Genomic DNA, 27,280 nt, shown 5'->3' on the forward strand with positions numbered 1-27,280 from the left:
GATAATTTTCCTGAACATACGCTGTTCGTTTGAGTCGCTTCCGCAGCTGAGTAAACGAGGAATCGATTCTCCGAGCGTGTGCCGAAGGATCGTCCTTCGCTGCGGCTAGCCCAAGGAAATATTTATCCGATAGTGTGATATAAGGGTGTTTCATGTTTTTGTATATAAGTAAACATATATATTTACCATAATTCCAATATTAGACATTATTATAAAATCAAGTATTTTATTATGTATAATTTGCAAATGCCTGATAAAAATTAAGCTAAACTTAAAACTTGAAGTATGAAGAAAAACTTGTTTTTTTACAAAACCTAATTTCTAAAGCACGCTTATCGGGAATCCATAAATAGTTTCAGTGTTTTTATCGTTTTTATTTTAATAACGTAATTATTAAGTAATGTTTATAACAAATTAATCAATACTTAGTCGCGAGTAATCACGAAGGTATACAATATTTAAGCCGCGCTCAAACACGTCTATTATTTATTATCGTGCTCTAGTTATCTCTACTTACGCGATGAGTGGCGATATCTCTCGACGCGGCATTTCAATATACATCGTATATGCATACGCGCGCGCTATGTAACGGCTTCCCATCGCGTTGCAAAGCGCCTGTTTGCGACGTATCTCGGACGGCTCAAAGCGCCAAGTAATTGTGCTCATTTCAATAGCGAAAGATAAATAGCAGATGGCGAAAAGCGGGTGTATCGGTCAGGCATGATTATTTCCCTTTACGATGGCTTTACAATGCACATTTATAGCGGCACGCGGTCTCGCCATAAAAAAAAAGAGTTTGCGTTTATCGTATAAAGCACGCACGGCGCACCCGCTCCGGTTTTTTTTTGTTCGATATTATATGCTAGCTTCGCGGAAAGTGCTGACCCCGCAATACCGACGTGACCGTTCATACGAGTCCGGAATTATTAATAATGGCAGGTGTATGCATACCGTCGAGAATCATCGCGCTATTAAATTTCCAGCAATTACACGTCGAGCAATTTTATCTTGTACTTTGGAAACCATCTGAACGTATTGTGGCGTTCATAACAAACTTTTCAACTATTTCTCAAATCATTTTAACTCTATATTTAGAATATAAGTGTACAAAGAACAAAACGCTATCACTAATAATTTTTCTATGTATTTAAATTTTTGTTCTAAACTCGATCGCTGTGCAACATACGACAAAAAGAGAACCTGTGAAAAATTTACATCGCGCCTTTAATAAATAGGGGATTTGACTCTGGAGGGAGTAAAAGGGCGAGAAAAAGTACGAGACCACCGAGATTAATTGTTGCCTTTCGTCAAACGAAAATTCTTGCGCGACGTTCTTCTGTTGCACAAGTGTCCTGACACGGCACAGCGTGACGCGACGTTACCCTGAAACTATGCGTTTTCCGGGCGCATTCAAAGAGCAAAGGGCGTCCCCCGTTTATTCTCGAGCATTGTCTTTCAACCGGTTACTATCACGGTACGTGTAAAGGTTAATGCCGTGGTGAAAAGGGAGGATAGGTAGGAAAAGAGATTGGGTGTCTAGACACCCCTACTCTCCCAGTTAGACCTGTGCCTCGAGGGGCGAGCTGCGAGGATCGACTGCGGCGTGGATTGCCTATTACGTTTCTCCCGTGAACGTTTACACCCGCCGTGCGACGCACACATGGACACCATTATCCTGTTGATAGGTTAACCGTGCGGGTGCCACAAGCGCTTTTGCCGATAGATATGTCACATGTGTGCAACAAACGAATGTAATTGTTTTTATTTTCCGCGGAGTTTTTCGCATTGAAATTTTCGCGATATATTTCATTGTCTGCGGACGTTTCACATTACGTGCAAAATTAGTCCGTGAATGTTATTATTCCGTCACTCTTGACAGATACATTAAAAATTGCATTATTCAAGAAATTATTACAGCAATGATAAGCGTAATAGACGAGCAAATTGTCTGGAAGTTATTCAATAATCAGTAATGAAATTAATGGCCAAGAGAAAGCATACATTTGTGTTGCTAAACTGTATTGATTATTTATAACTTAATATGATATTCATTATAACTTATTTATTGTATATATCAAGTAAAAATGTTATGTTACAATAGATGATAAAATTAAATAATACAACGACGCTCTTTGCGCGTATAATTCGTTTAAAGAAATGTTTATAAAAATTATTTTTTTCTTAACTGACATAAAGCTAGTATTATGAAGAGTGTTGAAAAGTACTTAAATGTGCAAAGAGTTTGCAGAGAGCATATTGAATTATCTTTCGGCATCGAACAAGTATGGTCAGACTATTTTTATACTTGTTCAAGAATGTTTCAAACTTAGAAAAGGAGAGGAAACTGAAATTCGACTTGCTGACATCATGATGACACGCACGAGTGCGCTTAATGTACGGCACTTCGCAGCAACGTTCGTTAGCATCGACCAACACGAATACTTTGATGACGTTCCGCATGCGAACTTCTGAGATTTCAATCGATTACGTCGCTCGCGCGCGCCATAAATTAATCCCTTAAACGCGATTACCCGATTTCCACCCCTGAGATAAGCTTTATCGGCCAACGTCACGTAGGTTTTATTAAATTTAGTATAACGCATCGCTATGTATGTAATTCATCGCGATGAAACAAACCGGAAAGGGATACGATATATCGAATAAATTTTAGTGTCTGATATTTTTTACTTTTGATTACTCTCAAACAATTGCGGGAATTAGTGTTATGACTGCTTAAACGATTATGCACCACTAAATACTAAGCGAGAGATACTTGTATGTAAATATTATTAACATGAAGCAACTCTATATGAGAATTATATTAAAAATTTCAAATCTTTTCAATAGATTTTTTCAAATTAAATAAAAAGTTTTCTATTTTAAATAAAAAGCGGCAATATAAAACTAATTTGAAATACTTTGGAATGAACAGAGAGGAAACGCGCAAATAGTCGAGTCGAAAATTCTCAAAGGATAAAGCCTGCCACGATCACGCGTGCTACTTCGCCCGAGAGATTTAGTCGATCTCTGACAGAAAGATTTAACACCATATCACGTTGGAGCTCCGTCCGCCGCGCCCACCGTGCATGCCTACGAGGGTAAACCCGTTCGATCCGCGCGTTTCTCCTCGCAACGAATTCACCCTCCTTTTACACGCGCGAACGAACGCTGGGTGTTGGAGACGGATCGCGCATCGTCCTTCGTATGTCACTGGATCACTGGGTGTCCCTTAGGCATGAGTACTTTCATCCCCCACTTTTTCGTGACGAAAAGTGCACCGACCGGAAGACTCAACCTTGCGTTCATGGATATATAGAGTGTTTCAAAGAATGCACGTTACAAAAATATAATATTGTATTTTACATTATAGAATTTGCATTCTTATGGTGGTTTCGAGAAATGCTAATTAACTTCTATTGATTAAGAATTTTACAAGTGAATTCAACAAGTGAAAACTTTATATCTTATAATTTTTTGTTTTATCAAGCATTTTACCGCATGGACGAGGCAATAGAATTGTTTGTAAAAAGCTCTGGTATTCACTGAGACGTACATATATACGCTTTAAAACTGAAATTGTGATTTTTACTACAGATTTGATATCAATGGATCTTTAATTTATCAATTGATTCGAAATAAAGGACGTGGAAATTTTCAGCAAAGATAAAAAAAAATAGATGGTAAAATCGTATCTCTCCAGATAATTCCAAAAGATTTTACTTTAACAGTATTTTGATTAATTATCAAGTTCTAAAAATGTACAATATTGACGATTGGAAAAATGCGATAAGTGATGACCTAGTTTGATATTTTTTGAGAAAAATTGATTATAAATTGATGAAAAATAGGTACAAGGATAGCATATCATATTTACATATTATCTTTATAAATTGCCGATCTTTAATAAGACATGTATTCAATCTTTGCTAAGAAAAAGTGACCTACAAATTTCTTCAGCAATGTAACTTGCTACGCTGGTTCTTCTTGAGTCACCCGATATGCGATTCGAACAAAGATTCAGGCACGTATATGTCCTACCATAAATCAAGATTTCAATTCGTCGTCTGCCGGATCGAACTTATATGCATCGATAGCGACTCGTTCTTCTCTTGTCACCCTCACACAACGTGGAGACTTTGAGAATTCGCTATCAAAGTATGCCATCTACGATACGTTTGTTGTCGCGATCGATTCTTGAAAGAGGAAACAGAAAATGCTCGTGTAATGATGTTCGTTGAATGTGAAGAAATTTGCGTGGAGTGATTGGACGCGCACCTACAAAACGATGAAGAGCACGGAAAAGAGATTAACGTGGAAACGTTTGAGAAAAATACGTGCAAACTTTTTGAGAAAAATTACACAAAACATATAAACGACAAATAAAATATATATTAACGCGATTTAGAAATTACGCAATTATTATTGTTATTATAAAAATTGAAAATTTTGAATATGTTATCATGTTGCTTCGGAATATAGTTTTACACTTTATGTAAGAATATATGTTGCAATTTTCTCAAGTGTATCTCTCGTTCATGAATGGATGTGTCAAGAATGAATATTATTCGCTAGTTCAATGTTTGAAATATCCAAAGATAGAGATTATCGCGAATTCCGGTAAAATAGAAGGATCGTAGATCTTTCATTTGCGGAACGTTTGAAATGCGCGATCTAAATCCCAAACATTGAATCATTCTCGCGAGTAAGAGAAGCTTGTAACGCGTTCGAGTGGTTTCCTGGAGAACGTTTAATTCGTTACGTATGACTCAGCAGCGCAAACATTGGCTTACCCAAAAGAGATTCTGGAATGCCAGAATGTTTCTTTGATATCTGGTGGTGCATAATCCTTAAATTCATGGTGCCATGTGAAAATCTTGCCCGAGTCGCTGCTTAAGATAATTGTCGTGTAGCAATATCGTCGAGAAATTAAATAGCGTGATAGCGTGTTTAAATTAATTTAAGAATTCACACATTAGGACAGTAATCGGTTTTTCACTCAATCGGTTTTTCTTGAAATTTTCTCTAATCCTAGCCATTTGTTATTCCTTGCATCTTAATCGGGATTAAAACGAGAAATAATTAAATCGTTTTAATGCTTCACGTGTTATTTAATATTTTATTCTAACTTATTTTAATATAGATTATAAAATATCCTATAAAGCACTAACTTTTCATTATTCATAAATTTGCCTGTGTAACTTTGGTAGACATAAAGCGTTAAGCTTTACGTGACGAGAAGTTTATCGAGCCTGTTGCAATCCCTTTATCTGTTATCTATTTTTAGCAATATATTCATCGTAGGAAATCTCATCGAATATTACTCGCTTGTGCCCGAAGGCGGTCTAAATCGAAAGCCAATTAAGCAGATAGCTGATCAAAGGCAAACAATATAAGCGCGTCGACCTAACCTGCCGAGATATTAACATAATGCCAAATCAGGAACCGTTCGTACACAAGCCGATTGCAAGCCTCCGGAAGCTGTTTACTCTGCCGTAACGATACAGTACCTAAATTGACCATAATTAGATTCAGTATTACACTGATTGCGTGAAAGTATCCAAAGGCAAACTGCAAATTGTGTATGCTCTCTGCAAATTATGAACTTCGCTAAGAAATGCTACAACACAAACCAAGTTTAATAAAAGTAGAGCGGGATAATTAATACGTACATAATAAAAAGCGATTAAGTATTCGAGTTTGTAACCGTAGCGTGTCGGTTTGATTCGCACGCGATTATAGAATCGTTGAACAAATGACGGGAAAGTCTGACGGAGCTCGTTTGATTTGCGGCTCATTGAGAAGTTTGCGCGCGATAACCGTGACGAGCAGAGACACGCGTGCTCCCGTTTTTCGCGAATCGTTCCGCGGTGCACAAAGGCAAGAGCTCGCTTCGTCACCGGGTTTCCCTTTCCGGCTGTTGCCCTTCTGTCAGTCGTTTAATCGCCGCGTGATCAAAGGGATTCCTTAATAAGACCCGCACACAGCCGCAGGCTTGCAAACCGCCCGGGCTGAGAAAGCAAATGCACTTTATGCCACACGCACGTTCGACATTTATTGATGACAGAGATTTTACGAACACAGAATCTAGCAATTTCTTAATTGTTTCAGAAAATTTATCAAATATGAAACTTACAAAAAATTTATATAAAAAACTATGACATTTTTTTCTTATCTAACGTAAATAATACGATCTCTCAGCGTTCAAAGTAACGTTGCCGTATTAATTTTCCTAATTATTGCTTACTTAAAAGTTATCAGAAATAATCTTACTAGAACACTACAAAGCGCGCCCTACACACGCGCCACTTATCTTTGAGAATTTTAAATATATTTGAAATTACTCTTTTAACACACAAATTGTTTAATTACACACAACTTTCGGAATGACAAGTGCTCATGATACAAACTCATGATAAGCACAAGAAAATCAATCGGCATCTAAAAGAAGAGTTGTTCATAATAAATAAGACAAAATTGTAAATCAATATTTTCTTTGAAAAAAATATTGATGAAAATGGCGGAAGTAAATTACTAGTTTTCGATATTTTTTGGTATAGATTTTACAATCCAATATTATCCTCTGACAGTTCCTAAAGAAAATCCTAATGAATTTCTACAAATACAAAAAAATTATGATTTTCTGCTCGACTCGCTGCAGCTCTTATGCACCAAACTGCGAGTTTTACTCGTGAAGAATGAAAATGGTAGAAGTTTCTGCAAATACGTAAAATACGTTTGCGTTTTTCTCGAGCGACGCGCGTCGCAGCCACTCTCTTGCATCAAAAAAGTTCTTATGATAATCCATAGGAAAAGTTTCGCTCGACGTCGAATAGCTCGCGAGCTTGCGGCGATCAGCTCCAAGAGCTCCCGCGCGTCGGGCGACTCTTGAATTTCAATTGCCAGCAATTGAATCGCTCGGACGCGCGTGAAATGTACACGGACTTTCTAGTGATCCGCACGTTTATGCTTTCTGTTTCAGATCTCTTCAATAACCAGCTTTTGCAGGGTGAGTGTGATTTTTATTGTATCGTACAGTACGTAGGTTTTATATGTATCAATCGCTTGCGGATATAAAAGTAATACACATGTTGCAAAAATAACACAGAAGAAAAAACGGCTTTTTCAGTTCAATTAATTTAATTTAATTACCAGTAATACTAGAAGCGATCGTGATTATTAGCGCGAACGTATTAGCGCATTGGTTTAACACGCTAGTGGTGGCAGGTTTGATTCCCGCCGCCGCATAAAAATAAAATCGCTTTCTTTTGTTGAGTTAAAAATTTATTTATTTAATGAAGAGAATATATTTCATAAAGTACTTTGCATACTTTTATTTTAAATTTATATTAAATTAATAATTGAATTTTAATTGATTAAACATTACTATTCTGCTTGATTAAAGTACATTTTTTATAATTTTTTTGAACAGCTTAATCTTCTTAAAATTATCTGCACCTCTGTGAAATGCCAAAACATTTTTAACAAGAGATGATTGAATAACCATCTCTATTTATTTAGATCCTTTGACAATATTCCTATATTACTTCACTTATGTTTTACAAAAACACACGCGTGATCTCCATTCGAGTCTCGTCCTTCCTTCTACGTGAGTGTCGTTGTCTCCTTCCGGGCGGAAGGAATCCCGTGTGAATTTTTTATTGAAACTATTTCCACGAGAGTGGCATACAAAAATAGGTTGACAAATATCCTCGCATTATTTATTCTAGTCCAATGCTAGTGACTGTAAAATACATAGACGTTTTTAGTTTATACATAATATGATGTTGTGCTTTGGAAGCAAAACTTTCGAAATTTTAATTGCTTAAAAATAATTTAAATAACAGTAGGTAATGTAAAAATTCAATTATAAATTAATTATAAATTTCTCTATTGTTATTTAAAATAAAATTCTTGCTTGTTGCGTTTTTGTAATTAAAGTATAAATGTGATTTATCATTATAGTGTATAAAACTAAAAATTTAATATATATAAATAGTTATATAACTTAAAAAATGCAATATTAAAAGAAATTATGATCATGATTGAATTAGATAAATAAACATGTTTAGCTGCATTTTATATTTTTATAATTTTAATGTTGTTAACAAGTAAACAATTGCTTTGTATGCGTAAATGGAATAACATTTTAATGAACAATGAATTTGATATTCCGGTCTCAAAGAAATATATCAATGATTTTGAAGAGGTGACGGAAAAAGTTCCAACTGATGCATTTCACCTGCACTTGACTGCCTTCAAACAGGAAGGTGGAAAAAGATTTTGAAATGCAAATGGGTGCAAAACCGATCGATTGCATAATTTACGGTGCAGTCCACAAACTGAAAATACCGACGTTATCGCAAATTTTTTGCCACGTAAACGTAAATTACTTCTTTTACTTACCACTAACAATTTTTCATTAGCTAAGCACAACTATTTTATACAATGGACTTTTAAACAGTGTTTTTTATTTTATTTCATTTTTTTTTAGGTAATTTTATTGCGAATATTTCTATTTGACGTGTTTTTAATAACTTTATTACAGTAAAAATGTATAACGTAGTAAAATTCTATACACGTATGCACTCATAAATGGAAATTACAGCGTAACATTACGATGTAAAATAATATTTTTATTTTTTGCAAATATTTTCTCGAAATGTACAATGAAACATGGTCACACATACATTCCGTTCTGATATCAAATTAAAAATAGAATCTTTTGTAGAATTTAATTTATTGTTTAAATTAAAAAGCAATATATAGAATATAAATAAAAATTTTTTTCTTTCTAAAATTACACTTTTCATGTTACATTGACGCAACGCTATCATTCTAAAAGGCAGAGATAAATCATTCATGATGCAAAGAGCAAAAGATCTCGCATTGACTTTGCTCCCTCTTTTGCGTTCCACACAGCGATTGTACGCGTGGAACTTTTCACATTTTCTGTCTTTTCACCTCGATGTTCGAGTCTGAACCGCTCTTGAGACTCTCGCGATGCTCCAGTAAATTCGATGATGACGTTTCTCCAGTTTTCTCCGGTTTCTTGCGAATTTTTTCTCTTGTTTTTCTCTCATTTTGCGAGAGGCCTTTCAACTGCCTAAGGGTGTCGGGTATAATTTACGATCTCGTTAAAAACGTAGAAATCATTTATTTCCGTTGTACGACGTAATGTAGAAAAACGATCGGCGGAACGAATGAAACGAATAATGAAAGGAAATTTTACCGCTTTTATTTTGAACGTAATATGCTCTTTGTTATACAATAAAAATATTCAATATTTATGCAAATATTATTTATAAATAATATCAAAAATGTTACATTAAATTGTTCATATTTGTGCGATATTTTATAACATATATAATCTTTTGAATTCTTCTCCGTATTTTTTAATTGTGTACTGGAAAGATAAAAAAATGCTCAATTGTTTAACTTATTTTTATTTATATTTTCTAGCAAATATTTATTAAAAATAAACTCATTTATATATCAGTAAATTATATGTCATTATATTTGTGACGTAATTTATGACACAAAGTGCATAAGACATTAAAAAATATTAGCGACAACAAAGTACAATACATTCTACGTCATTACGGTGCGTACAAATGCACAACGCTCATCTTCCATGAGCGGCTAAGTGGAGCTCACATCTGGATGTAATAAATAGTCTACTCCATCCCCTTGTCATTCCGTTCGCTCCATATTCGTCAAACGGGGATCAGCATACTCTCTGCAAGAGGGAGGATCCTTTCGCGCATAGGTTTCCTCTGGGTGGGTTTGCGGCCCACTTTCTCGGTTGCGCTTATTGTGTTGCCCCAAATACATTGTGCACGCAACCGAAGAATGTCTACTGACGCTCGGTGGCTCACGATTACCATAATACCGAGAAAAGAGGCGCTATTAAAGGATCTGTTTCCCTTAAACTGACTACGCATGACTGTCTCGCATGTTGTTTATTTAGATTTTTTTTAAGCAACATACTAACAATAATTAATTTTAGACGCTGCATGCGATAAAATATTTAAATCCAAATATATGTTTCTTCGCCGCAAAATTGCTTTAATTATCCATATGTCGTATTATTATTATTATATTTTATATATTTCCTACAATTTATTATCATGAGATTATTTGCAACGTCATAATTATTACGTTCCAACGGGACTGACGAAGAAAACAGTGCGGAACTTAAACATTTATCATTGAACTTTCAGTGAAAGATGACGATAACAAAATGCACATTATATGTTGACGGCGACGAGTTATAAATTATCACGTTAGCCTAATTTTGCAGTGAGAAAATAGTCACCTGTACAATGAATTGCCAGTTCAGTTCACATTGTGACACTGTTATAAATGTTTAAGACGGCCATTAGCACGAGTCAGCGAGTCCAGAAGCGGCTAATGAAGATGGAAAATTAATTAAGTCGGAAAATTAATTCCTTCCCCGCGATAGAGCTAGATATCGCGGTTCTCCGATTCGAATCAAAGCTGCGAATTTTGATTTACCCCAGCTTAATTAAATTTCCACCTGAATTAGCGACTCACCAAGTGGGCTAATTCACCGACGTAATGAGCCCTGCGAGATTTAAAGCTAGAAATTTATAAAATCAAGTTATATATTTAAAATACTCTTTATAAAGTGTAGTTTATTATATAGCTCGTATGTATCCTTTAATGATCTTTCAGAAAAAACCCGATCAATATATAATAGCTAAGTCGATATACAAATAATAGTTAATTAAAAGCATATGATATTAACAAGTATTGAACAATTTATTACCTTTATTAAATGATTGATTATTTTGCTTAATGATGATTCGCCATTTATATATATATATATATATATATATATATATATATATATATATATATATATAATAAATCTATCGTACAAATAATTATACTTACTAACTACATGTTAATATAATATTTATTTGGTATATATTTCTATACTGAATACCATTACACGCGTGAAATATTTAATTTTTGTAAGTTATAATTCTAACTGTACGTACTATACTCTTTTAATACTATTTTACTAAATTTTGTCATTAATAGATATAATTGCAATTAAGTATATACATGACAATGAAGGCACATTTGTGTAACTCTTTATGCAAACTGCGTTTTAGTGTAGAAACTCACCGTTACTCGCAGACAGTTCCTTAATTTCATCGCGATGAGTGCGGGATCTATTTGTTCACTGAGAAGCATCGGAGATAAGGCCTTGAGGATTATGAAGGAGATTGCTCGACTGCGGTCCAAGGAAGCGCCCTCGACAAGAGAGCTACCTAATTACGACGAGGAAAGGCGGAAGCGTCAAACAGGGCCGATCCTACATAGTAGAATTTAACGCTTCGCATCATATTTCTAGAGCTTGATTAAAAAGGGAGAAGACTTATTTTACAAAATTGTCTTTAATTCATATTTATCAAATTCATATTTATTCATATATAATATTATTTTGTACTTTATTTCATAGCTTTTATTTTGTAACATATTTCTATCTTTAAAATATGAATTTGACGCATTTTATATCTAAATAATAACGGAACTTTTTTTATTAAAAAATTAACAATTTTTATATAACAAGTGTAGTTTTATGAATAGTTGACATTTTTTATATAACGTAAATATGTATAAATATAAATTTTTAATTCAAACAAATGTTTTAATTCTAAATTCTGATTAACTTTAATTGCATACTGAGTTACATACAAAGCAAACAATTTTTAAATTTTATTTTATTAACTTTTTTTACGTTTATTGCTGTACAATTTAGAATATTCGTATAAATGAATATTTTTTTTGCGGATGTCAAACTGAAAATCTTGAGCTTTACTTTTTCATCGCTAGAAATCTCGTATTTGCATCGCAGCGGCCCTGTTTGCAAGCGAAGATGAAGAGTAGTAAGAAGATAATATCTTTCTCTTGGTTAGATGTGTGCTTCTGAAAAGTACGAAGAGAGAACGTAACATCCTACCGCTTTACTCCGATCCGGGTTTCCCTTTCTATCGACTAGAATGGTGGATGAAAAAGGAAGAGAATAACGGGAGATAACGACTATCGAGGCCATTGCTAAAGACGTAATGGACCACTCTTCAAGAACGGCGTTTGTCTAAATGTTAAACTTTACGGCATGCCCGCATGATCGCTTGGAAAAAACTTTAGTCGACCTATCTCTACAACGAAACGTTTGCGATGTTAATACTGCTGACTCTTTTCAAAAATAAGCTCAATTATTTCGATTGTTTATTTAATTTTCTAATTCGCAAAAATTACAGAATAAACAAGCATTATTCATGCTATAGCATTATTCATGAAAAAAAAAAACTTTGCTTTAGCTTTGAATAAACAGAAAATTTAAAAAATTACAAATTTTGAAAACATTCGAGAAATAAAAAAATGATACAATATAATAAAACAAATGTGCATTTTGTTAAAATCAAACATATGTAAGCATTTATTCATTTCATGACTATTGTACTGTATAACGTGCGGAAAATGAGCTAAACGCAACAGGAATACACGGAGAAAATTTTATATCAAAAATTACTATGTACGGCATTAACCGCGGACCGAAAATTTTTACTATGTTTCACATGCGGAAAACATAGTAAAAATTTTTATAATTCCTTCATGGTCCGCAGCTACTACCGTACATAGTAATTTTTGATATAAAATTTTCTCCGTGTAGATATCGTTGATTCCGCAATTTGCTGCGAGACGAAGTTTTCAAGATATTGTTTTCTTTGTTGCAGCTTTCTGCTATTGTCGATGGGGTTTATGCCGAGCACGGACATACCGCAGGATCATTCACACATTTGGCAAGCGATCGACTTCTCGTCGGTGGAGGCGCTAATGCAAAGTCCTTGCAAGGCGCAAAGGGGATCAACAACTTCGTCGGATGTCTAAGAAAGGTTGGATCGATAGCATAATTTATTTATATTTTGCAGTAACTAACTTTCCTATCTAGACTCTGCAAATAAGCTTAATGGAATCAAAATTGTATAGAATATATAATGATTCTTAATCTTTCTAATATCAAAATTTGGAACAAAAATGATAAATTTTAATATGTATAACAAAATGACGTAAAATGCAATAGAAATCTCTAAAACTATTTTTAAATATTAATAATATTCTTACACTAATTATTATTTTTTATTTAATACTTATTCTACATTGCTTACTTTATTTGAAAATATTTTCTTTCTCTTTAAACAGCTTAGTTTTCCATTATGTGATTTACTTTGATATATTTTGCCACAATGTAGCATTTTATAGCTAACTTCGACCGTACTTGAGCGTTCTGTAGACTTATTGTACCTTTTTATTTACCATCATCGCAAACAGATGTTTCTCTGTATATCTTGATAGAAAACGATAATAATGCTGGGCGATGATTCTCTACGCCATTATCCGTACTAATAATTAAATTGTCTTTTTCGTGCTGTTTTCGGTCGAATGACCAATAGCAGATGACAATTACTTCGATATCAATTTGCCGATGGAGAATGACGATGATGTGTTATTGAATCTTTGACAAGAGACGTTATATTACACACATACAAACAGTAGAGAGAACGTAAGCACGGACTTCCTGAGTCCTTTCATGAGAATATATATGTTGATTAAACATTGCAAGCTAATACATTTAATTAAAATGTCGGCCATTATACATACAAAATAAAGGAATGTGTAACAATATTAATACATTTATAAAATAACGAGATTTGTTAACTTTATACGGGTAAAATAAATTCAGAAAAACTCAGAAAAAGTATTGATATTAAATATGTATGAGCAAGTATTATATATATAGTAAAACTTTATTTTTTAATTTTAAATAAACTTTAGCACAGTGTTATAGTTTGGAAATAATTTAAAAATTAGCTGCATCTGAATATCTATTAGCGGTAAAAATCTACATTTCCGAAGAGAGAAACTGATAAAGAATTTTTCACAAAATAAATTGCTAAAATCTGTACAGAAAAATCGAGAAACATTTTACATAGATTCTAATGAATAATTAATATTAATATATTCGATGAACTATTAAAGAATTTAAATTTTATAAAAATCAATCGAAACTTTCCGGTAAAATAATTACAGTTAATGTAAAAAATTAAGATTGAAGGTTTTCTTTAGTTCAAAATTCATATAAATAAACGAGTATGGTACCAATAAAATCATGAACGGTACATAAAATTGTTTAACTAAGTGCTTTTACATTATTACATACTTTGAATGTAAGAGACTTACATGTTTTGTAAATTTCAAAATTATTTCTATCTGTAGCGACATGAACTTCCGTATAAATAAAAATATCTGCTCAACGGGGTGTCGACGTGGTCATCGCGACGCAATGAAATATTCATGCCAGCAACTTACTTCGGCTGGGGAGTTCCGCCGAGAAGTGAAGTCGAAGTAACGCGCCATGGGCGATGACAAAGAAACGCGAATGAAGCGATAAAACTCGCAATATAAAGCGCTCTGCGGTAGCAAGAGGTTAATGGCAACTGTAATTTGCTGACTATTTGTAGCTTGAGCAACGCGATTGCGACTTGCTCGACGAATTATTCGTAGTTTTATTTACGAGCGTGCGCACGTTCGCGATATGTAAATTATTCGAGATTCTATTGCCATCAAGTTTTGCTCGCCAGAATTTGTCTGCGCAGTCAGTCGATTCTATTTAAGGCTTTTAGCTCTTTATTTACAACTATATTTGATTATGACGCCAGAACCGAGAAAATTATAAAATTTATTTTTTATATTATATATCAAAATAAATCAATTTTTTGGATGCTTCTATTCGTTTATGGACGTAGTTTAACTAAACATTTTTCGTTTATTTTTATTAGTATTATATGCTTTCTAAAATTTTTCAATTTTTTAAAATTATTCTGCACATATACTGCAATGTATATATAATCTGAGTTCATATATTGTAAATTATAATATCTTTTTTTTTATTAATGTACCAAGCGCATGTCTACTGACGACCTTTATGACTAAGGCAAGATAGCTTATACAGATAATCTGTCGTTGCTTTACTCTTATCCGGATCTTCCTTCTGAGAATAGCTGTCCTTGGGAAAACGAGCACAGCATGCATACAGCTGTGTCATTTTACTGGAACTCTAGCTGTTCATGTCGCTGCCGATAAGAAAAGAAGCCATTCGTGGAAGGTCGAGATTTGGCAATATTCTCGCGATCATCCTTGAAACACGTGCTTAAATTTAAAGTCAAGCAACCTATTTCAAACTAAATTTAAAAATACTGAGCATAGAGAGCTCACATAATAATAGGAACTTAAATAAAAAATATGCTATGTGAAAAATAAAAGTTAGAAAGTTTATAAAAATAATTTTTTTAATTGCGTGTAAGATAATATGTTTACATATGTGTAGAAAAATGACATTAATCATTTATTTTGTTCTTGAAAATATAAGATTAATTATTCTAGCTATTTAATTATTTTTATATGTAATTTTTTAATTAAAGTGGTTTTAAAACAGATTTTGTTTGCTTTCTGGCAATAATTAATGATACAAAATGGCACAAACAAGTACAAAAATAAATATTTTAATTTTATTTTCTACTTGTATAGTGTGCAATAATTATTATAATGGTTGTAACATATTTTGCTCGCAGGTCGAATTTGCTGCGGAGGGAATAAAAATGGAACTGATAGAGGCAGCCAGAAGCGGTGCGGCGGGTGCTGCGGCTTGGGGAAAAATGGATTTTCACTGTCGCGAACCTAAAGCCTCGGACCCGATCACATTTACTACCAGGGACTCACATCTCGTAAGTTATTTCTCATATATCTTTTAAAATATATTTACTTGCGTACTTGTTGTGATAATTATCTACAAAAAGAGCAGAACTATCCATAAAAGAATTTTTCTTACACTACAGTAAGATACTTGAGTAAGTATAGTATGAGAAATTTTTCCGAAGTGTACTATTACTTACCTTGTAATACCAAAATTGGTCGTGTAAAACAAACGATTTTCAACGCTTCTCTTATTTTCTTGATAAACGTGGATACGCATACTTTATATCACAATTTACAATTTATATTACATTATATTACAAAATACTTTATCCACAATTAAAATCGAGATCATATGGAATATATATAGTGCCATTGATCTCTGTGACATCGTATAAAATACACCACACCGTTCTGAATTAAATGTTTTTTACTCCGAAGAAGAGACTCTTGCATACACGTGTCTCTTAAATAATGCAAAAGAGAAATACGATCTGGATTCACTATCGAGTAGAATCGTGACGATGGAAATATCCGATTAAATCGGGAATGCGCTTGGGGAAGTTTTTGCGCGAGTCAAGCAAGCTGCAAATAACCGTTCAAAGTAACAGCGCAGTTCGCTTTCCAGTTTTCGCGAATATCTCCGATATTCCTCCGAAGCGAAAACAGTCGAGAGGTCAAGGAAACTTCGAGTGTCCTCGTTCTAAATTATCAGAGGTCTTCTCGATTTTTTTCTATCGACGGGCGCATTTAAATATTTGCACGTGGCGCGTGTAATCGGTTCGCTTCTCTACGTAATTCTCTACGTAAATTCCTAGAAAGAGGCGGGGAAGAAATATGTGAATACATTAATCACTTAGGAAAATACGTGTTTTTTCAATTAGTTTCTTGAAGAAGATAAATATATATAAAAATATGAGTCAGTAGATTTTTATTTAGAAATCTCTGGCAATGTTACAATTTCGATACTTCGTTCTTTTCTACCTATATATTGTTAATATACAGCGACATTAATATTATAACATTACATTAATGATATTTGAGCACATCCCTTGCTAATCGATACTTATCGGTAGCCGCAGAATATTCATAAAATATGAAACTCTGACATATATTTGTTAGATGAATTTTCATTGGTATATTAGATATAATTGCTATTTATAGTACGCAAATTTTTAGCACAGTATTTAAAAAAATTACTTGTTAATAAATAATAAGAGTTCTTAAATCTTATTATAAATACATCTTTTCCGATCAATATCATAAATTGCACTTTGTCTAAAAATTACAATGTTTTTTTCGAAACTATTTTTATACCGTTTTAAGCTCATCTTTTTATAGAATGAAAGTGTTATGTGTCTTATTAAAAATTGTATGATACATAATCTCTGCTGTTTAAGTATATTTAAAACGGTTTAAAAATAATTTTTTTAATGCAATCAGACATTGGCTTGAAAGTGATTTACATGACATAGTTTTGAAAATTCTTATTAAATTTTTTATTCTCTTTTTTTATCTAATACATTTTTTTATTTGAAAATGTTCAAATATGTTTTCTACGCATAGCATTTGCGAGAGCTCACTGCGCATAGTGCGTACTCTCGTGCGCTTTTACAGACTACGAAACACCGTCGTTACCATTGCAAATCCTTGTTACAACGGCTATCATGGCGTCAAAGGGCGCAAGAGTGAGCGAATATATGCGCTCTCTGAAAGCGTAGTCGCTATTCTCGAGTAGAAGCTTGTTTATGAGCATGACCGTTCTTGGATTACGCTCTCATCGTCGCGGTTTATGCAGCCGGTGCATTAATACATGTCGCATCCATTCAAGAGAGTTCCCGGTATGTCTTCTTCTTTACCCGTTCAGATAGTGTAGTATTGAAAATTCTCGACACCTATTGCTTCAAATATTAATTGTAATACATTAGAGAGTTTAGGTAAATTATAATTTAAACAATTAGTTATATTTTATTTTAAATAAATTAACATTCTTTATGCAGTCATGTAACCATTATAATTGCGTTTTTGCTGGTAATAAAGTTACACAATACTCATAGTTCACAGTATGCTTTAAATTAAACTTTTATTAAAAGTTTTGGTGAAAGGTAACTAAAGGATATTATTTTGCTTTATGCTTTTTTTAAAATTTAGTTAAAATTTGTTAAAATTATTTATTTCTAATTAAAATAATTAATTATTCAAAAATTTTGGATGACTAAAAAACATTTTTCTTGAAAGAAAATCGCTTTTAAGTAGATTATTGAATGCAAGAAATAAGAACATTCAACACACATTATTAGTTTTAAATCACTATTCGATCCTATATGATAGTTTTCGAGCTGAAATTTAATTAAATTATTTAATAAACAATAATGTAATACAATGCATACGGTATGCCAATTTTATGCATGTTGGTATTAGATATTGATAATATTAGATAATATTTGATCAGTTAATATATGATAAATAAATTAATATGCATTCAATTTAGCAATTAACAATAAACAAAGAGTACTCTAACAATAGAATTGTACAATTAGAGTGTATAGTATAGTGTAAAGTATATCAAGAGACACGGTCGTGTTCAAGTTCACGCATCACGTGCTGAGAGGCCGGCCATGTATTATACAATATAATACAAGATATATGTAAACGCGAGTGTCGGCTATTTGAGAGTATCTTCAGTTTATCGCATCTTCATTATCGTCATTAACGTCTGGATCGATCAAGCTTCTAATAGGTTAATCGATATTGTATGTTGTATAATAAAGAGAGATATTGCAAATTGATGCAAAATTAGTAACGTACCAAGCAGCGAGAACTTTTTATTTTCAGATCTCACTTTCGGTCAATAAAAAGATTGCAATTATTTATATTGATTTTATTGTTCGTGAAAGAAACATTATAAAATCAGCTTTTGTATATTTATTATTTCCTATTTTTTATATCAAATACTTATGATATTTTTTATCTTTGACATTTAGTTGAGGAATATTGAGATGAGGATCTAATAAACTATCGTTTTTACATTTTCTTTGTTACTCTACTCTGATTATTTTGAGATAGATATAGACAATAAATTATTATATTCTTACAATGGTAGAATACTTTTAGCATGATGTGGATTTATAAAGTAAAAACTCTGCACCAATATACGATTATACATTCGATATCACTTTCTATCAGCGAATAATACGCATTAAAGCTTGTCACGACGAGCAGATAGAGTCATTCAGTACGAACAATCACTCGTCATTCAGTACGAATAACCACTCATCTGTGATTCATTCATAATTAATATCGGTATCGACATATAGGCGTAATTATTTTGACGTATTCCAGTTACGTTTGTGCCGGACTCTCGTTTGATGACTGTAAGAGAACATGTACACGTATATCGAATACGATATACGTGATATTACGATTATCAGTATCGATGGTGCATGTATAATAAGATCAGATGCTTTGATGTTGCCGCGTTTAAATATCGATGTTATATCTCGAATTGCATTTTTCAAATTAAGAATCAGTGATCAAATGAGTAGGTACGGGCTCTTAGGTATACACGTAAAATCAATGCTTCGTAAATTTCTTATTTTGTAAATTACACGATTCCATATAGTCTGACGAGTTTAGTTTTTGACTTAATGTGTTTTTTCACTATCGCTTCTCTTTAATTTTAGAAGCCATAAAATTTAAGAAATTGTTGAATTATATTTTATGCGTTATATTGGTACCGTAATCGTCTATGACGTCTGAAAATTAATGCTGAAACATCATAGTAACCACACGGTGAACTATTTTAAAGGAGTAATTAGAAGATGAGACGCTTGCGAGAAACTCCCAGATCGAAGCGCTCCTTTGCTTTGGCGCAGTAATCGAAGCAAACGTCAATGCGGACGTCACAGTGGTTGCGTTTTAATTATCGAGGACTGCTGTAGCTTCGCACGAATGGCTTCGGAGTCACTTCTTGATTCTCGTTGAATACTCACACTAGGACATCTTATTAGATCGCAATAGATCGCAGTAGTTACTATATTTTTTAAAAATTATCAAATTTACATTACAAAATTATGTAAAAATTTCCTTTTTTTTGTTAACGAAATTGATTGTAGTAATTTCAACTTAAATACATTTATAATGTTTTTTAATAATTTATATTATTTATACCGTGGTTTTATTAAAATATTACATTTATTTTGATTATTGTTTAAAAACAAGAATACATAGTTAATAAGCAAGTAACAAATCAACTCAAGAAACTAATAACACACAACAATGCGGTATTGAAATAACTTCAAGTTGTGTAAATTGTTATTTGCATATTAATATAGCCATGAAAGAGCCCATCATCACTTGTAGCTGGGCCATTCTAATTGAAACTTGTTACTCGAAATTACTTCCATAGCATTGTATCTATATTATCCTATTATCATGTTAACACTGCCATTTCATTCCGCTTATCAAAAGCAAATAATGCTATTAGCAATTACAAATGACGGTTTATCGTTGGCTTTTTATAATTCTTTTTGGGATATTACAGGTTTTCGAAAAAATGTTAACAATAATTGGTTATATTTTTTGTTTAATCATATCTGCAACAAAATTTCTTTAAAATTTTACTTTTTCCAATCATTTATTAACTGATTAATATTTTATGAATCTCCAACTATGTCATTAATCACCGAAATTGTGGATTAATATAAAATTTATACGTTTATGCAAAAACATTCAATAAGAAATAATATGAAAGATACTAAAATTAATACTACGATTTATTAACGCTTCGCTTTCAATTAATAACATTCTAAAGATTCAGTATTGGCACTTGTTAGGAAAATATTTAATTCAATACGTTGAAATTTAATATTAAATTATAATATGTATGAAATTAAAATAAAGAGTGAATGGGAATTTATTATTACAGAAACGTGATTTTCATACGGGCGTATAAATTTAATGTTTTATGTTGTTTTAAAATTAAAGTAATCGGTACTATATAAATGTGACAATAACGGATTACAAGATGCAAAAGCGAAGAGGATTTTGCGGAATCTCGCGTAAAATTTTTTACATTTTGCAAGCATGTATGGTTGCACAGAGTTCTTGTTTCCTCGTTGCATTACGTGTATGAAACACATTTGCAATACGTGCGTGTGGCAATGCATCGCCGCTGTTACACGCCGATTTTCCTCGTCTACACGGCACCATCTCTGATTTATTCTACGAAACTTTCCGTGTTCAGCCATCTAATGTACTGTAGTCATATAGCTATCTCGTTGCACACGTGGCTACATGCATCAGCAAACTTTGAGGTTGCATTTTTTCATCCGTCTATCCCCTCCCCCCCCCCAGTTTCTGTTAAATTAGTATCGTTCATTTAACGCAGCTTGATTTATAATTAAACGGTAATTTAGCCAGTTTAAAATAAAATTAATAATTTGATTTGATATTTATCAAACTTATTCAACTTATTATCTTCATTGACTTCAGAAACTTCAAGATAGATAGACAGAGAAAACGAGAGAAAGACAGAGTAGAAGCGAGGGAGGGACAGTAGAAGAGAGAAAAGGAAAGAGAATTTAAATTAAACTATTCCTTTTTCTTATTAAATTTGCTATAAGATTTGATTAATTAAGTATTCAGTAATTAAAAAACTTATTTTAAAAAATGAGTGTAGATAATTTTGCTTGTCGCAATGTTTAACTTCCACGTTTGTATAGATCATGAAAATTTGTCGTCGAGAAAGTTGAAAGCTTGGACGTCCCGATTCGCTTATTTACCGCAGTCATGGCACAACAGAGCAGACGCCATTAGCGCAAAGTTAATTCCAGTTAAAGTAGAAAACTCGCGGAACTACCGTCGAGCTGCGCGACATATTATTAGCCAGCTTGCAGTCATTTTCGCTGGCGACTTCCGCAGTATTACGTAGTTACTTGCGGTACATGCCATAAATGCAAAATGTACAGGATGGTCGCAGTAGAATCTTTTTCTCGAAATTTCTTAGACGTTTAATTTTCAAGTGTCGCGGTAACAAATACTAGAATATTTTCAACAAAAATATTACATTATTTTATTTTAATATTTCAAAGAATATTAGAGGCCTATTCTTCGGTTCGTTCAAGGCAGACAAGATTTGGTTTATATAAAAATCATTCAAATGTCCTTCGTGTCACGGCGCCATTACATTCTATACAAGTCGTGTTAACAATAAGAAAATTGAGGAAGGTAATTTCAACTTGAACATAACGAAGAGAAAAGAAGAAAGAAACGAGATATTTTACGAGCAGTGTTGTCACTTTTGCGAATATATTTAAAGCAATCCAACAGTGTAATAGAATCAGTTACAGTCTCGCAGGCAAGAAAAAATGTCGAAGTTAACTGTGCAATATCAATCGTGAAATTGTTTAGTGTTAGTCGAATAGATTTATAGAAATGCCGGTCATGCCGAATAGTCGAATAAATTCAACGTTGAATCCCACTGCTGCAATTCCGTTTTTGTCTAGTTTGCCGCGAAATACAATTTAATAATAAGAATTGTTCGCGCGCCACAAAACGGCGAAACTGGCGAGGCGGAACGGCAAAAATCGAGCGCCCAATAGCAAGAACACCAGAAATGCTCGGCCGACCGAGAATGCACGGTATGCCTTTATAAGCAAAACACTGGAATCTCTAGTAATCCAATTAGGCAAAGACGCGCGAATTACCGCGAATCCCCTTTCTCGGATTCACGCTTGTTCCTCGGCACAATCCCCAGGCTTCAAGCTTCTCTTCCTTCCACGACTAACTCGAGTACGATTCAACCCCATTTTACTTCTTCGTCTGCGAGCGATAAGACAAAAAATTAACGAGTTTATCAAATTTTAAGACGAATCAAATAATAGATGTTTTCGTCAAAATTTTATACAAGATTCTTATAATTCTTAATCTGAACTACCGTTGAGAGTAAGATATATTTTTCATTCAGATAATTTTAGAATATTTTCAGATAATTTTAGAATATTTTCTACGTCAGCGTGCCAAATTCCTTCCAATCTTCAATCATTTTCACTCAAACAGATTAATCTTTAAGGGATTAATCTTTAATCATCAAGAGTTTCGTTGCTTTTTGTCGTCACCGCGAAGAAATCGAACAACTATTTACGATGCTTCTGTGGCGATGCGCTCGGTTTCACACTCAGCGATTTACGATATTATTTCTATCACGGTGCACGGAATCAGCTTCTGTGTAACTCCACGCGCATTACAACAGCGCAAACGTCATCGTTATTCAACGAGATTAGCCCTTCGGTCTCGTTTCCCCGCTGTATCCGTTTTCTTCCTTTTCTTTCCTGTGTGTCTCTTCTTTTCTCTCCCTCTTTTTCTCTTCGCTTTCATGTCCGATTTCGCCCGTTCTTTCCAAACATTTTCGCTCGGATAGACGACGAATCTCAGCCGGCCGGAAAATATACGTTCCTGCTAAATAAAACATTGTCGAGACTGGGTGCGGAGTGCAGCGTGAGGATAAATGGACGAGAAAGCGCGCGACGGGGTTGCATCTGGGAAAAGTGTCGGAAAAGAATAGCGTGGATATACCTCTCGTCTCGGCTGCAACTCTGATTTCTCTCTTCGTTTCTCTCTCCCTCTCACACTTCCCACTCTCTTCATTCCGCGCTTTCTCTCTCTCTCTCTCTTTCTCTTCGCTTCCATACGCATCCGCGTTTCTCTTATTTCGCAAGTTTTCCGCAAAGTGCTCACGCGATAAACCGACTTTATCTCCGCTAGCTTGCTTTGTGTTGAAGCTTCAGCGCCGTCGAAACGTTAAATCATGCAATTAAGCATCATATTATATTTCCAGCGAATCACAACTCACTAAACGCTACATCTAAAATCATGCAATTCTTCCTTCCTGCACCCAAAATTTTTTGCACTAGTCTATGTAATAACACACATTGCATTAATTATCAGGATTACAACGTGACTTGTTAAATTCAAGACTACAAGTCAGCTGAATAATGTGCAAGTGTCACATTTTCACAGACCATGCTGCTCTTTTTAAGCAATTATGTCGTGCGCATATTGTGCATTAGTGTGGTTTGCCTCGATCATTACCTCGCGACACGCATGATCGGGAGTTATAAGTCACGATTCCGTTGGTAGGTAAATCCAGGCCACACTCATAAATTTCACGCGCAGTTTGGGCGGATTTAACGATTTTCAGTAAAATTATGATTTCACAACCAATTGACGAATCGACGCTTTCCTTTAATCAATAATTCGTGAAGTACTCTATTGCTCTCTGTCCATTGTATAACTGCGAAGTTTTGAATAAACACATTCAGTATGAATTATTTATGAAAATATATTCCATCATATATATATAACAATTGTTTATGAAAATATAATAGTGAAGAGGAATATATAACGTTTATTAAAGCTTATTAATTTTCTTTTTTTCTGAATCATCATAAAAAAAACTTAAAACTATTTTTTTTAAATTCTTTTATTTGATGCTGTGAGCAAGAAAGAACGAGCAATTTTACTAGATAAATCTTATTACAAGAATAATTTTAAAATAAGTTGCCAAGCTTTGTACTCTTCGACTGATTTTTTTCTTTGATAAGTTTATTTAGATACTTTTGTATACTAATTGTACTTTTTTTACAACTTTAATTTTTAACATTTAATATATTCTTGTTTATGTAGTATTAAATTAAGAATATAAAATTTTATTATTTATTTTAAAGTTTAAATCTTTTTTACGCTGTATAAAATCTTTTGTTCCCGAAAAGTAAAGTATTTTATATAAAATTCAAATTATTACTATTTGATTATCATTATCAAGAAAATATTGGTATATATAAAAAATTATTAGTCTTAAATATATATATTAAAAAGAACTTTTACATAGAATGACAGTTTTAGACATTTATTGTCAGAACAATTTTAAGTTTTGAGATATTAGGTGTCAAAGTATTCTGGAAACTCAAAAGTTTATCACGTCATGCCGAAAAAGTGGACTATAATGTCTTGTGTTTAATCATATTTTTCTGAATATTAAGTAAAAGAGATTTAATAAACAAAAAAATATATCTTTTATATTGACATTACATTTTATATTGACTATATAATGGCTCGCAAAGTACAAAAATATTAATAAATGAAATATATACATATATATACCGTTTTGGAACGAAGTATGTATAACATCATAAGTAGAACAAGAAGCAAATGTTAAAATTGTATATGTAAAATTAGACTTTGATAACCCAGTATTTTTATAAAAGATTTATTTAATATTTACATCTTATATCTAAATATATTCAAATATATCAAAATATTTAAGATCGCAGAAATGATTATCATATAATCGTATATTAATATGCTTTCTTTTTCTCTCATTCTAATAACTGAATACTAATAACGTCCCTAAATCGATACTCCATATGTTTCTTGCGCTCCACTTCGCACCGTAGAGTGACTTGATCTTCTTTGAAGTATTCGCAATCGCGAGTGCCCTCCTTTCTGCTTCATAGTGTCGGCAATTGGGACGGTCGCAAGACGCCCTTCCGTCTTTTAATTAACGCGCCAGCCGTTTTCGGTGCCGCTTTAATTAACCAAGTGAACTTCTCTGCGGGGCAACCGAGTTCCAAGAATTAATAAGCGCAAGTTTAATGTTTACAGGTAGCATAATGATTAATTTCTAGTGTGGCTAAATTTTGTGACATTATCAAATATGTCGCGATATTTTATCAAAATTAAGAAATAAAATTAATTTGCCTAATTAATGTTATTCAATATGCGAAACTTATTTTCAAACATAGATTATACTTCATATAACTTCCATTTTTTTAAATATAGGTTTCAAGTAATTTAAAAATAAGTTTTTCAACTTTAAGAATTTAATGTGCATATCACAAATGATAATATATCTTAAATAAGTGTTCTTTTATGCATACGTCACAGTGCTGACTGTCTTGAAACATAGGGTTATACCTAATAATTAAATAAATTTAATATTTAATAAATATATATAATATTTTATGAAAATATGATTTTGGTTATTAATGAAACGCGATCAATCATTATTATACTAAAGCTCTTTATTAAATGTTTAGTAGATGTAACAATTCAGCTTGCATTTGTTATCTGATAATTATATATAATAAATAACTCACTGAATGAACCGCAATAAATACATTCATAAAAATCGCGATACAAATCACGTAGGAAAAAAATAACTGTGGTATAAATTGCGTATATAAAGTGGCACGTACAAACTGCATTTATCGACAATAATCGCTCTCTTTTATAATTGGACATTCCGCGATGTTAATTTCTTAACGTCGGTAATATTTAAAACTTTGCGATGGAATAAAAGTCTGTCAGTTACGTTAAAATATTTTATATTAATAAGAAATTAATATATTTCCGTTACTTGACACATTTGTCACTTGCGAAATGCACAATTTTTGTAGAGAGACGTGGAAAATCGATCGGTGACAGAGATGTGCAATGAAATTTTTTAAAGACCTCGCGCAAAATTTGCTGGTATCTGGGTTAAGTCGTTGGATCTGGGTATATTTTCTTATTCGTGTGCGTGCTCGTCGAATAATCCAGCATAATCTGTCACGAAATCGCTAAACCTCGAGTGCCTCGAGCTTACGTGACGTCTCGAAAACGTCTCGACGAGAGATGGCCGCGATATTAAATCCTTGCACAGGTGAATTTTATTCCATCGCGGTATACCGAAGGCATTCCTCGTGTACATAAATCCGATTCCGAATCTGATAGCATTGCCATCAGTTTATTTCGGGAAATGATTGGTTTTATTTAATGTTGGTTGTACAATCTCAAAAATTTATATGCCGGTATATTGATAAGGATTCTCACGTCACCGTTTCTCCACATTTACCATAATTCGAACTTATTTATTAGCGGTTCTTCACTTACTTACAAATCAAGCCGGCGAATTTACTCATGTAATTTCGAGACGTTCTCATTTTGCGCGAACTCCGTGGCTCGCTAGAAGTTTTACGGGTATTCAAGACGAACGCGTGTCTCCTCATATTTATGACGAGCGCCTTAATGCTTGGGCATGATGTGCCGACACGAACCCCCTGCCACGGGGACTTTCAGCGACTTACTCCTCTCGTTATACCGCCCGAAAGATAATTCTCGTCTTAAAATGACGCATTATACTCCGCGACGTGTTTAACGATGCGCCTTATACTCGTTTCGTTCCGGAGACGGTTCGTTGCACGCTCGTCTTTTATAAAAGATTGTTTAGAAAGAGGCTAAGTGCTCGCCGTGCTAGCAAAAACAGTAAAAATGTTTAACAATATATTCTTTATGTAATCTGAAGCCGCGTATTCTTTTTACCCACTATTTCGATGACAGAAGTGTTAACAAAGAGAACAATGTTTCAATTTTTTATTACATAATCTTTTATGCATTTCTGTACTGTTATTTGTGATACAAAATGAATATGATTCACACGAATATAAAAATTTCA

At 33.2% G+C, this 27,280-nt stretch overlaps 1 protein-coding gene across 4 annotated transcripts in view; it reads left to right on the plus strand.

Annotated features, from left to right (window-relative positions):
* Positions 1-27,280, plus strand: part of Nrx-1 (Neurexin 1) — a 212,125-nt gene that overhangs the window by 103,443 nt on the left and 81,402 nt on the right. For all 4 annotated transcript variants that reach the window (XM_067349190.1, XM_067349191.1, XM_067349194.1 and 1 more), the window contains 3 exons: positions 6,980-7,006; positions 12,771-12,929; positions 15,666-15,818. In XM_067349190.1, the coding sequence (XP_067205291.1) occupies positions 6,980-7,006; positions 12,771-12,929; positions 15,666-15,818 (339 nt within the window). The remainder of the gene's footprint in view (positions 1-6,979; positions 7,007-12,770; positions 12,930-15,665; positions 15,819-27,280) is intronic.

Source organism: Linepithema humile, chromosome 2, assembly GCF_040581485.1.
Source record: "Linepithema humile isolate Giens D197 chromosome 2, Lhum_UNIL_v1.0, whole genome shotgun sequence".
Lineage (NCBI taxonomy): Eukaryota > Metazoa > Arthropoda > Insecta > Hymenoptera > Formicidae > Linepithema > Linepithema humile.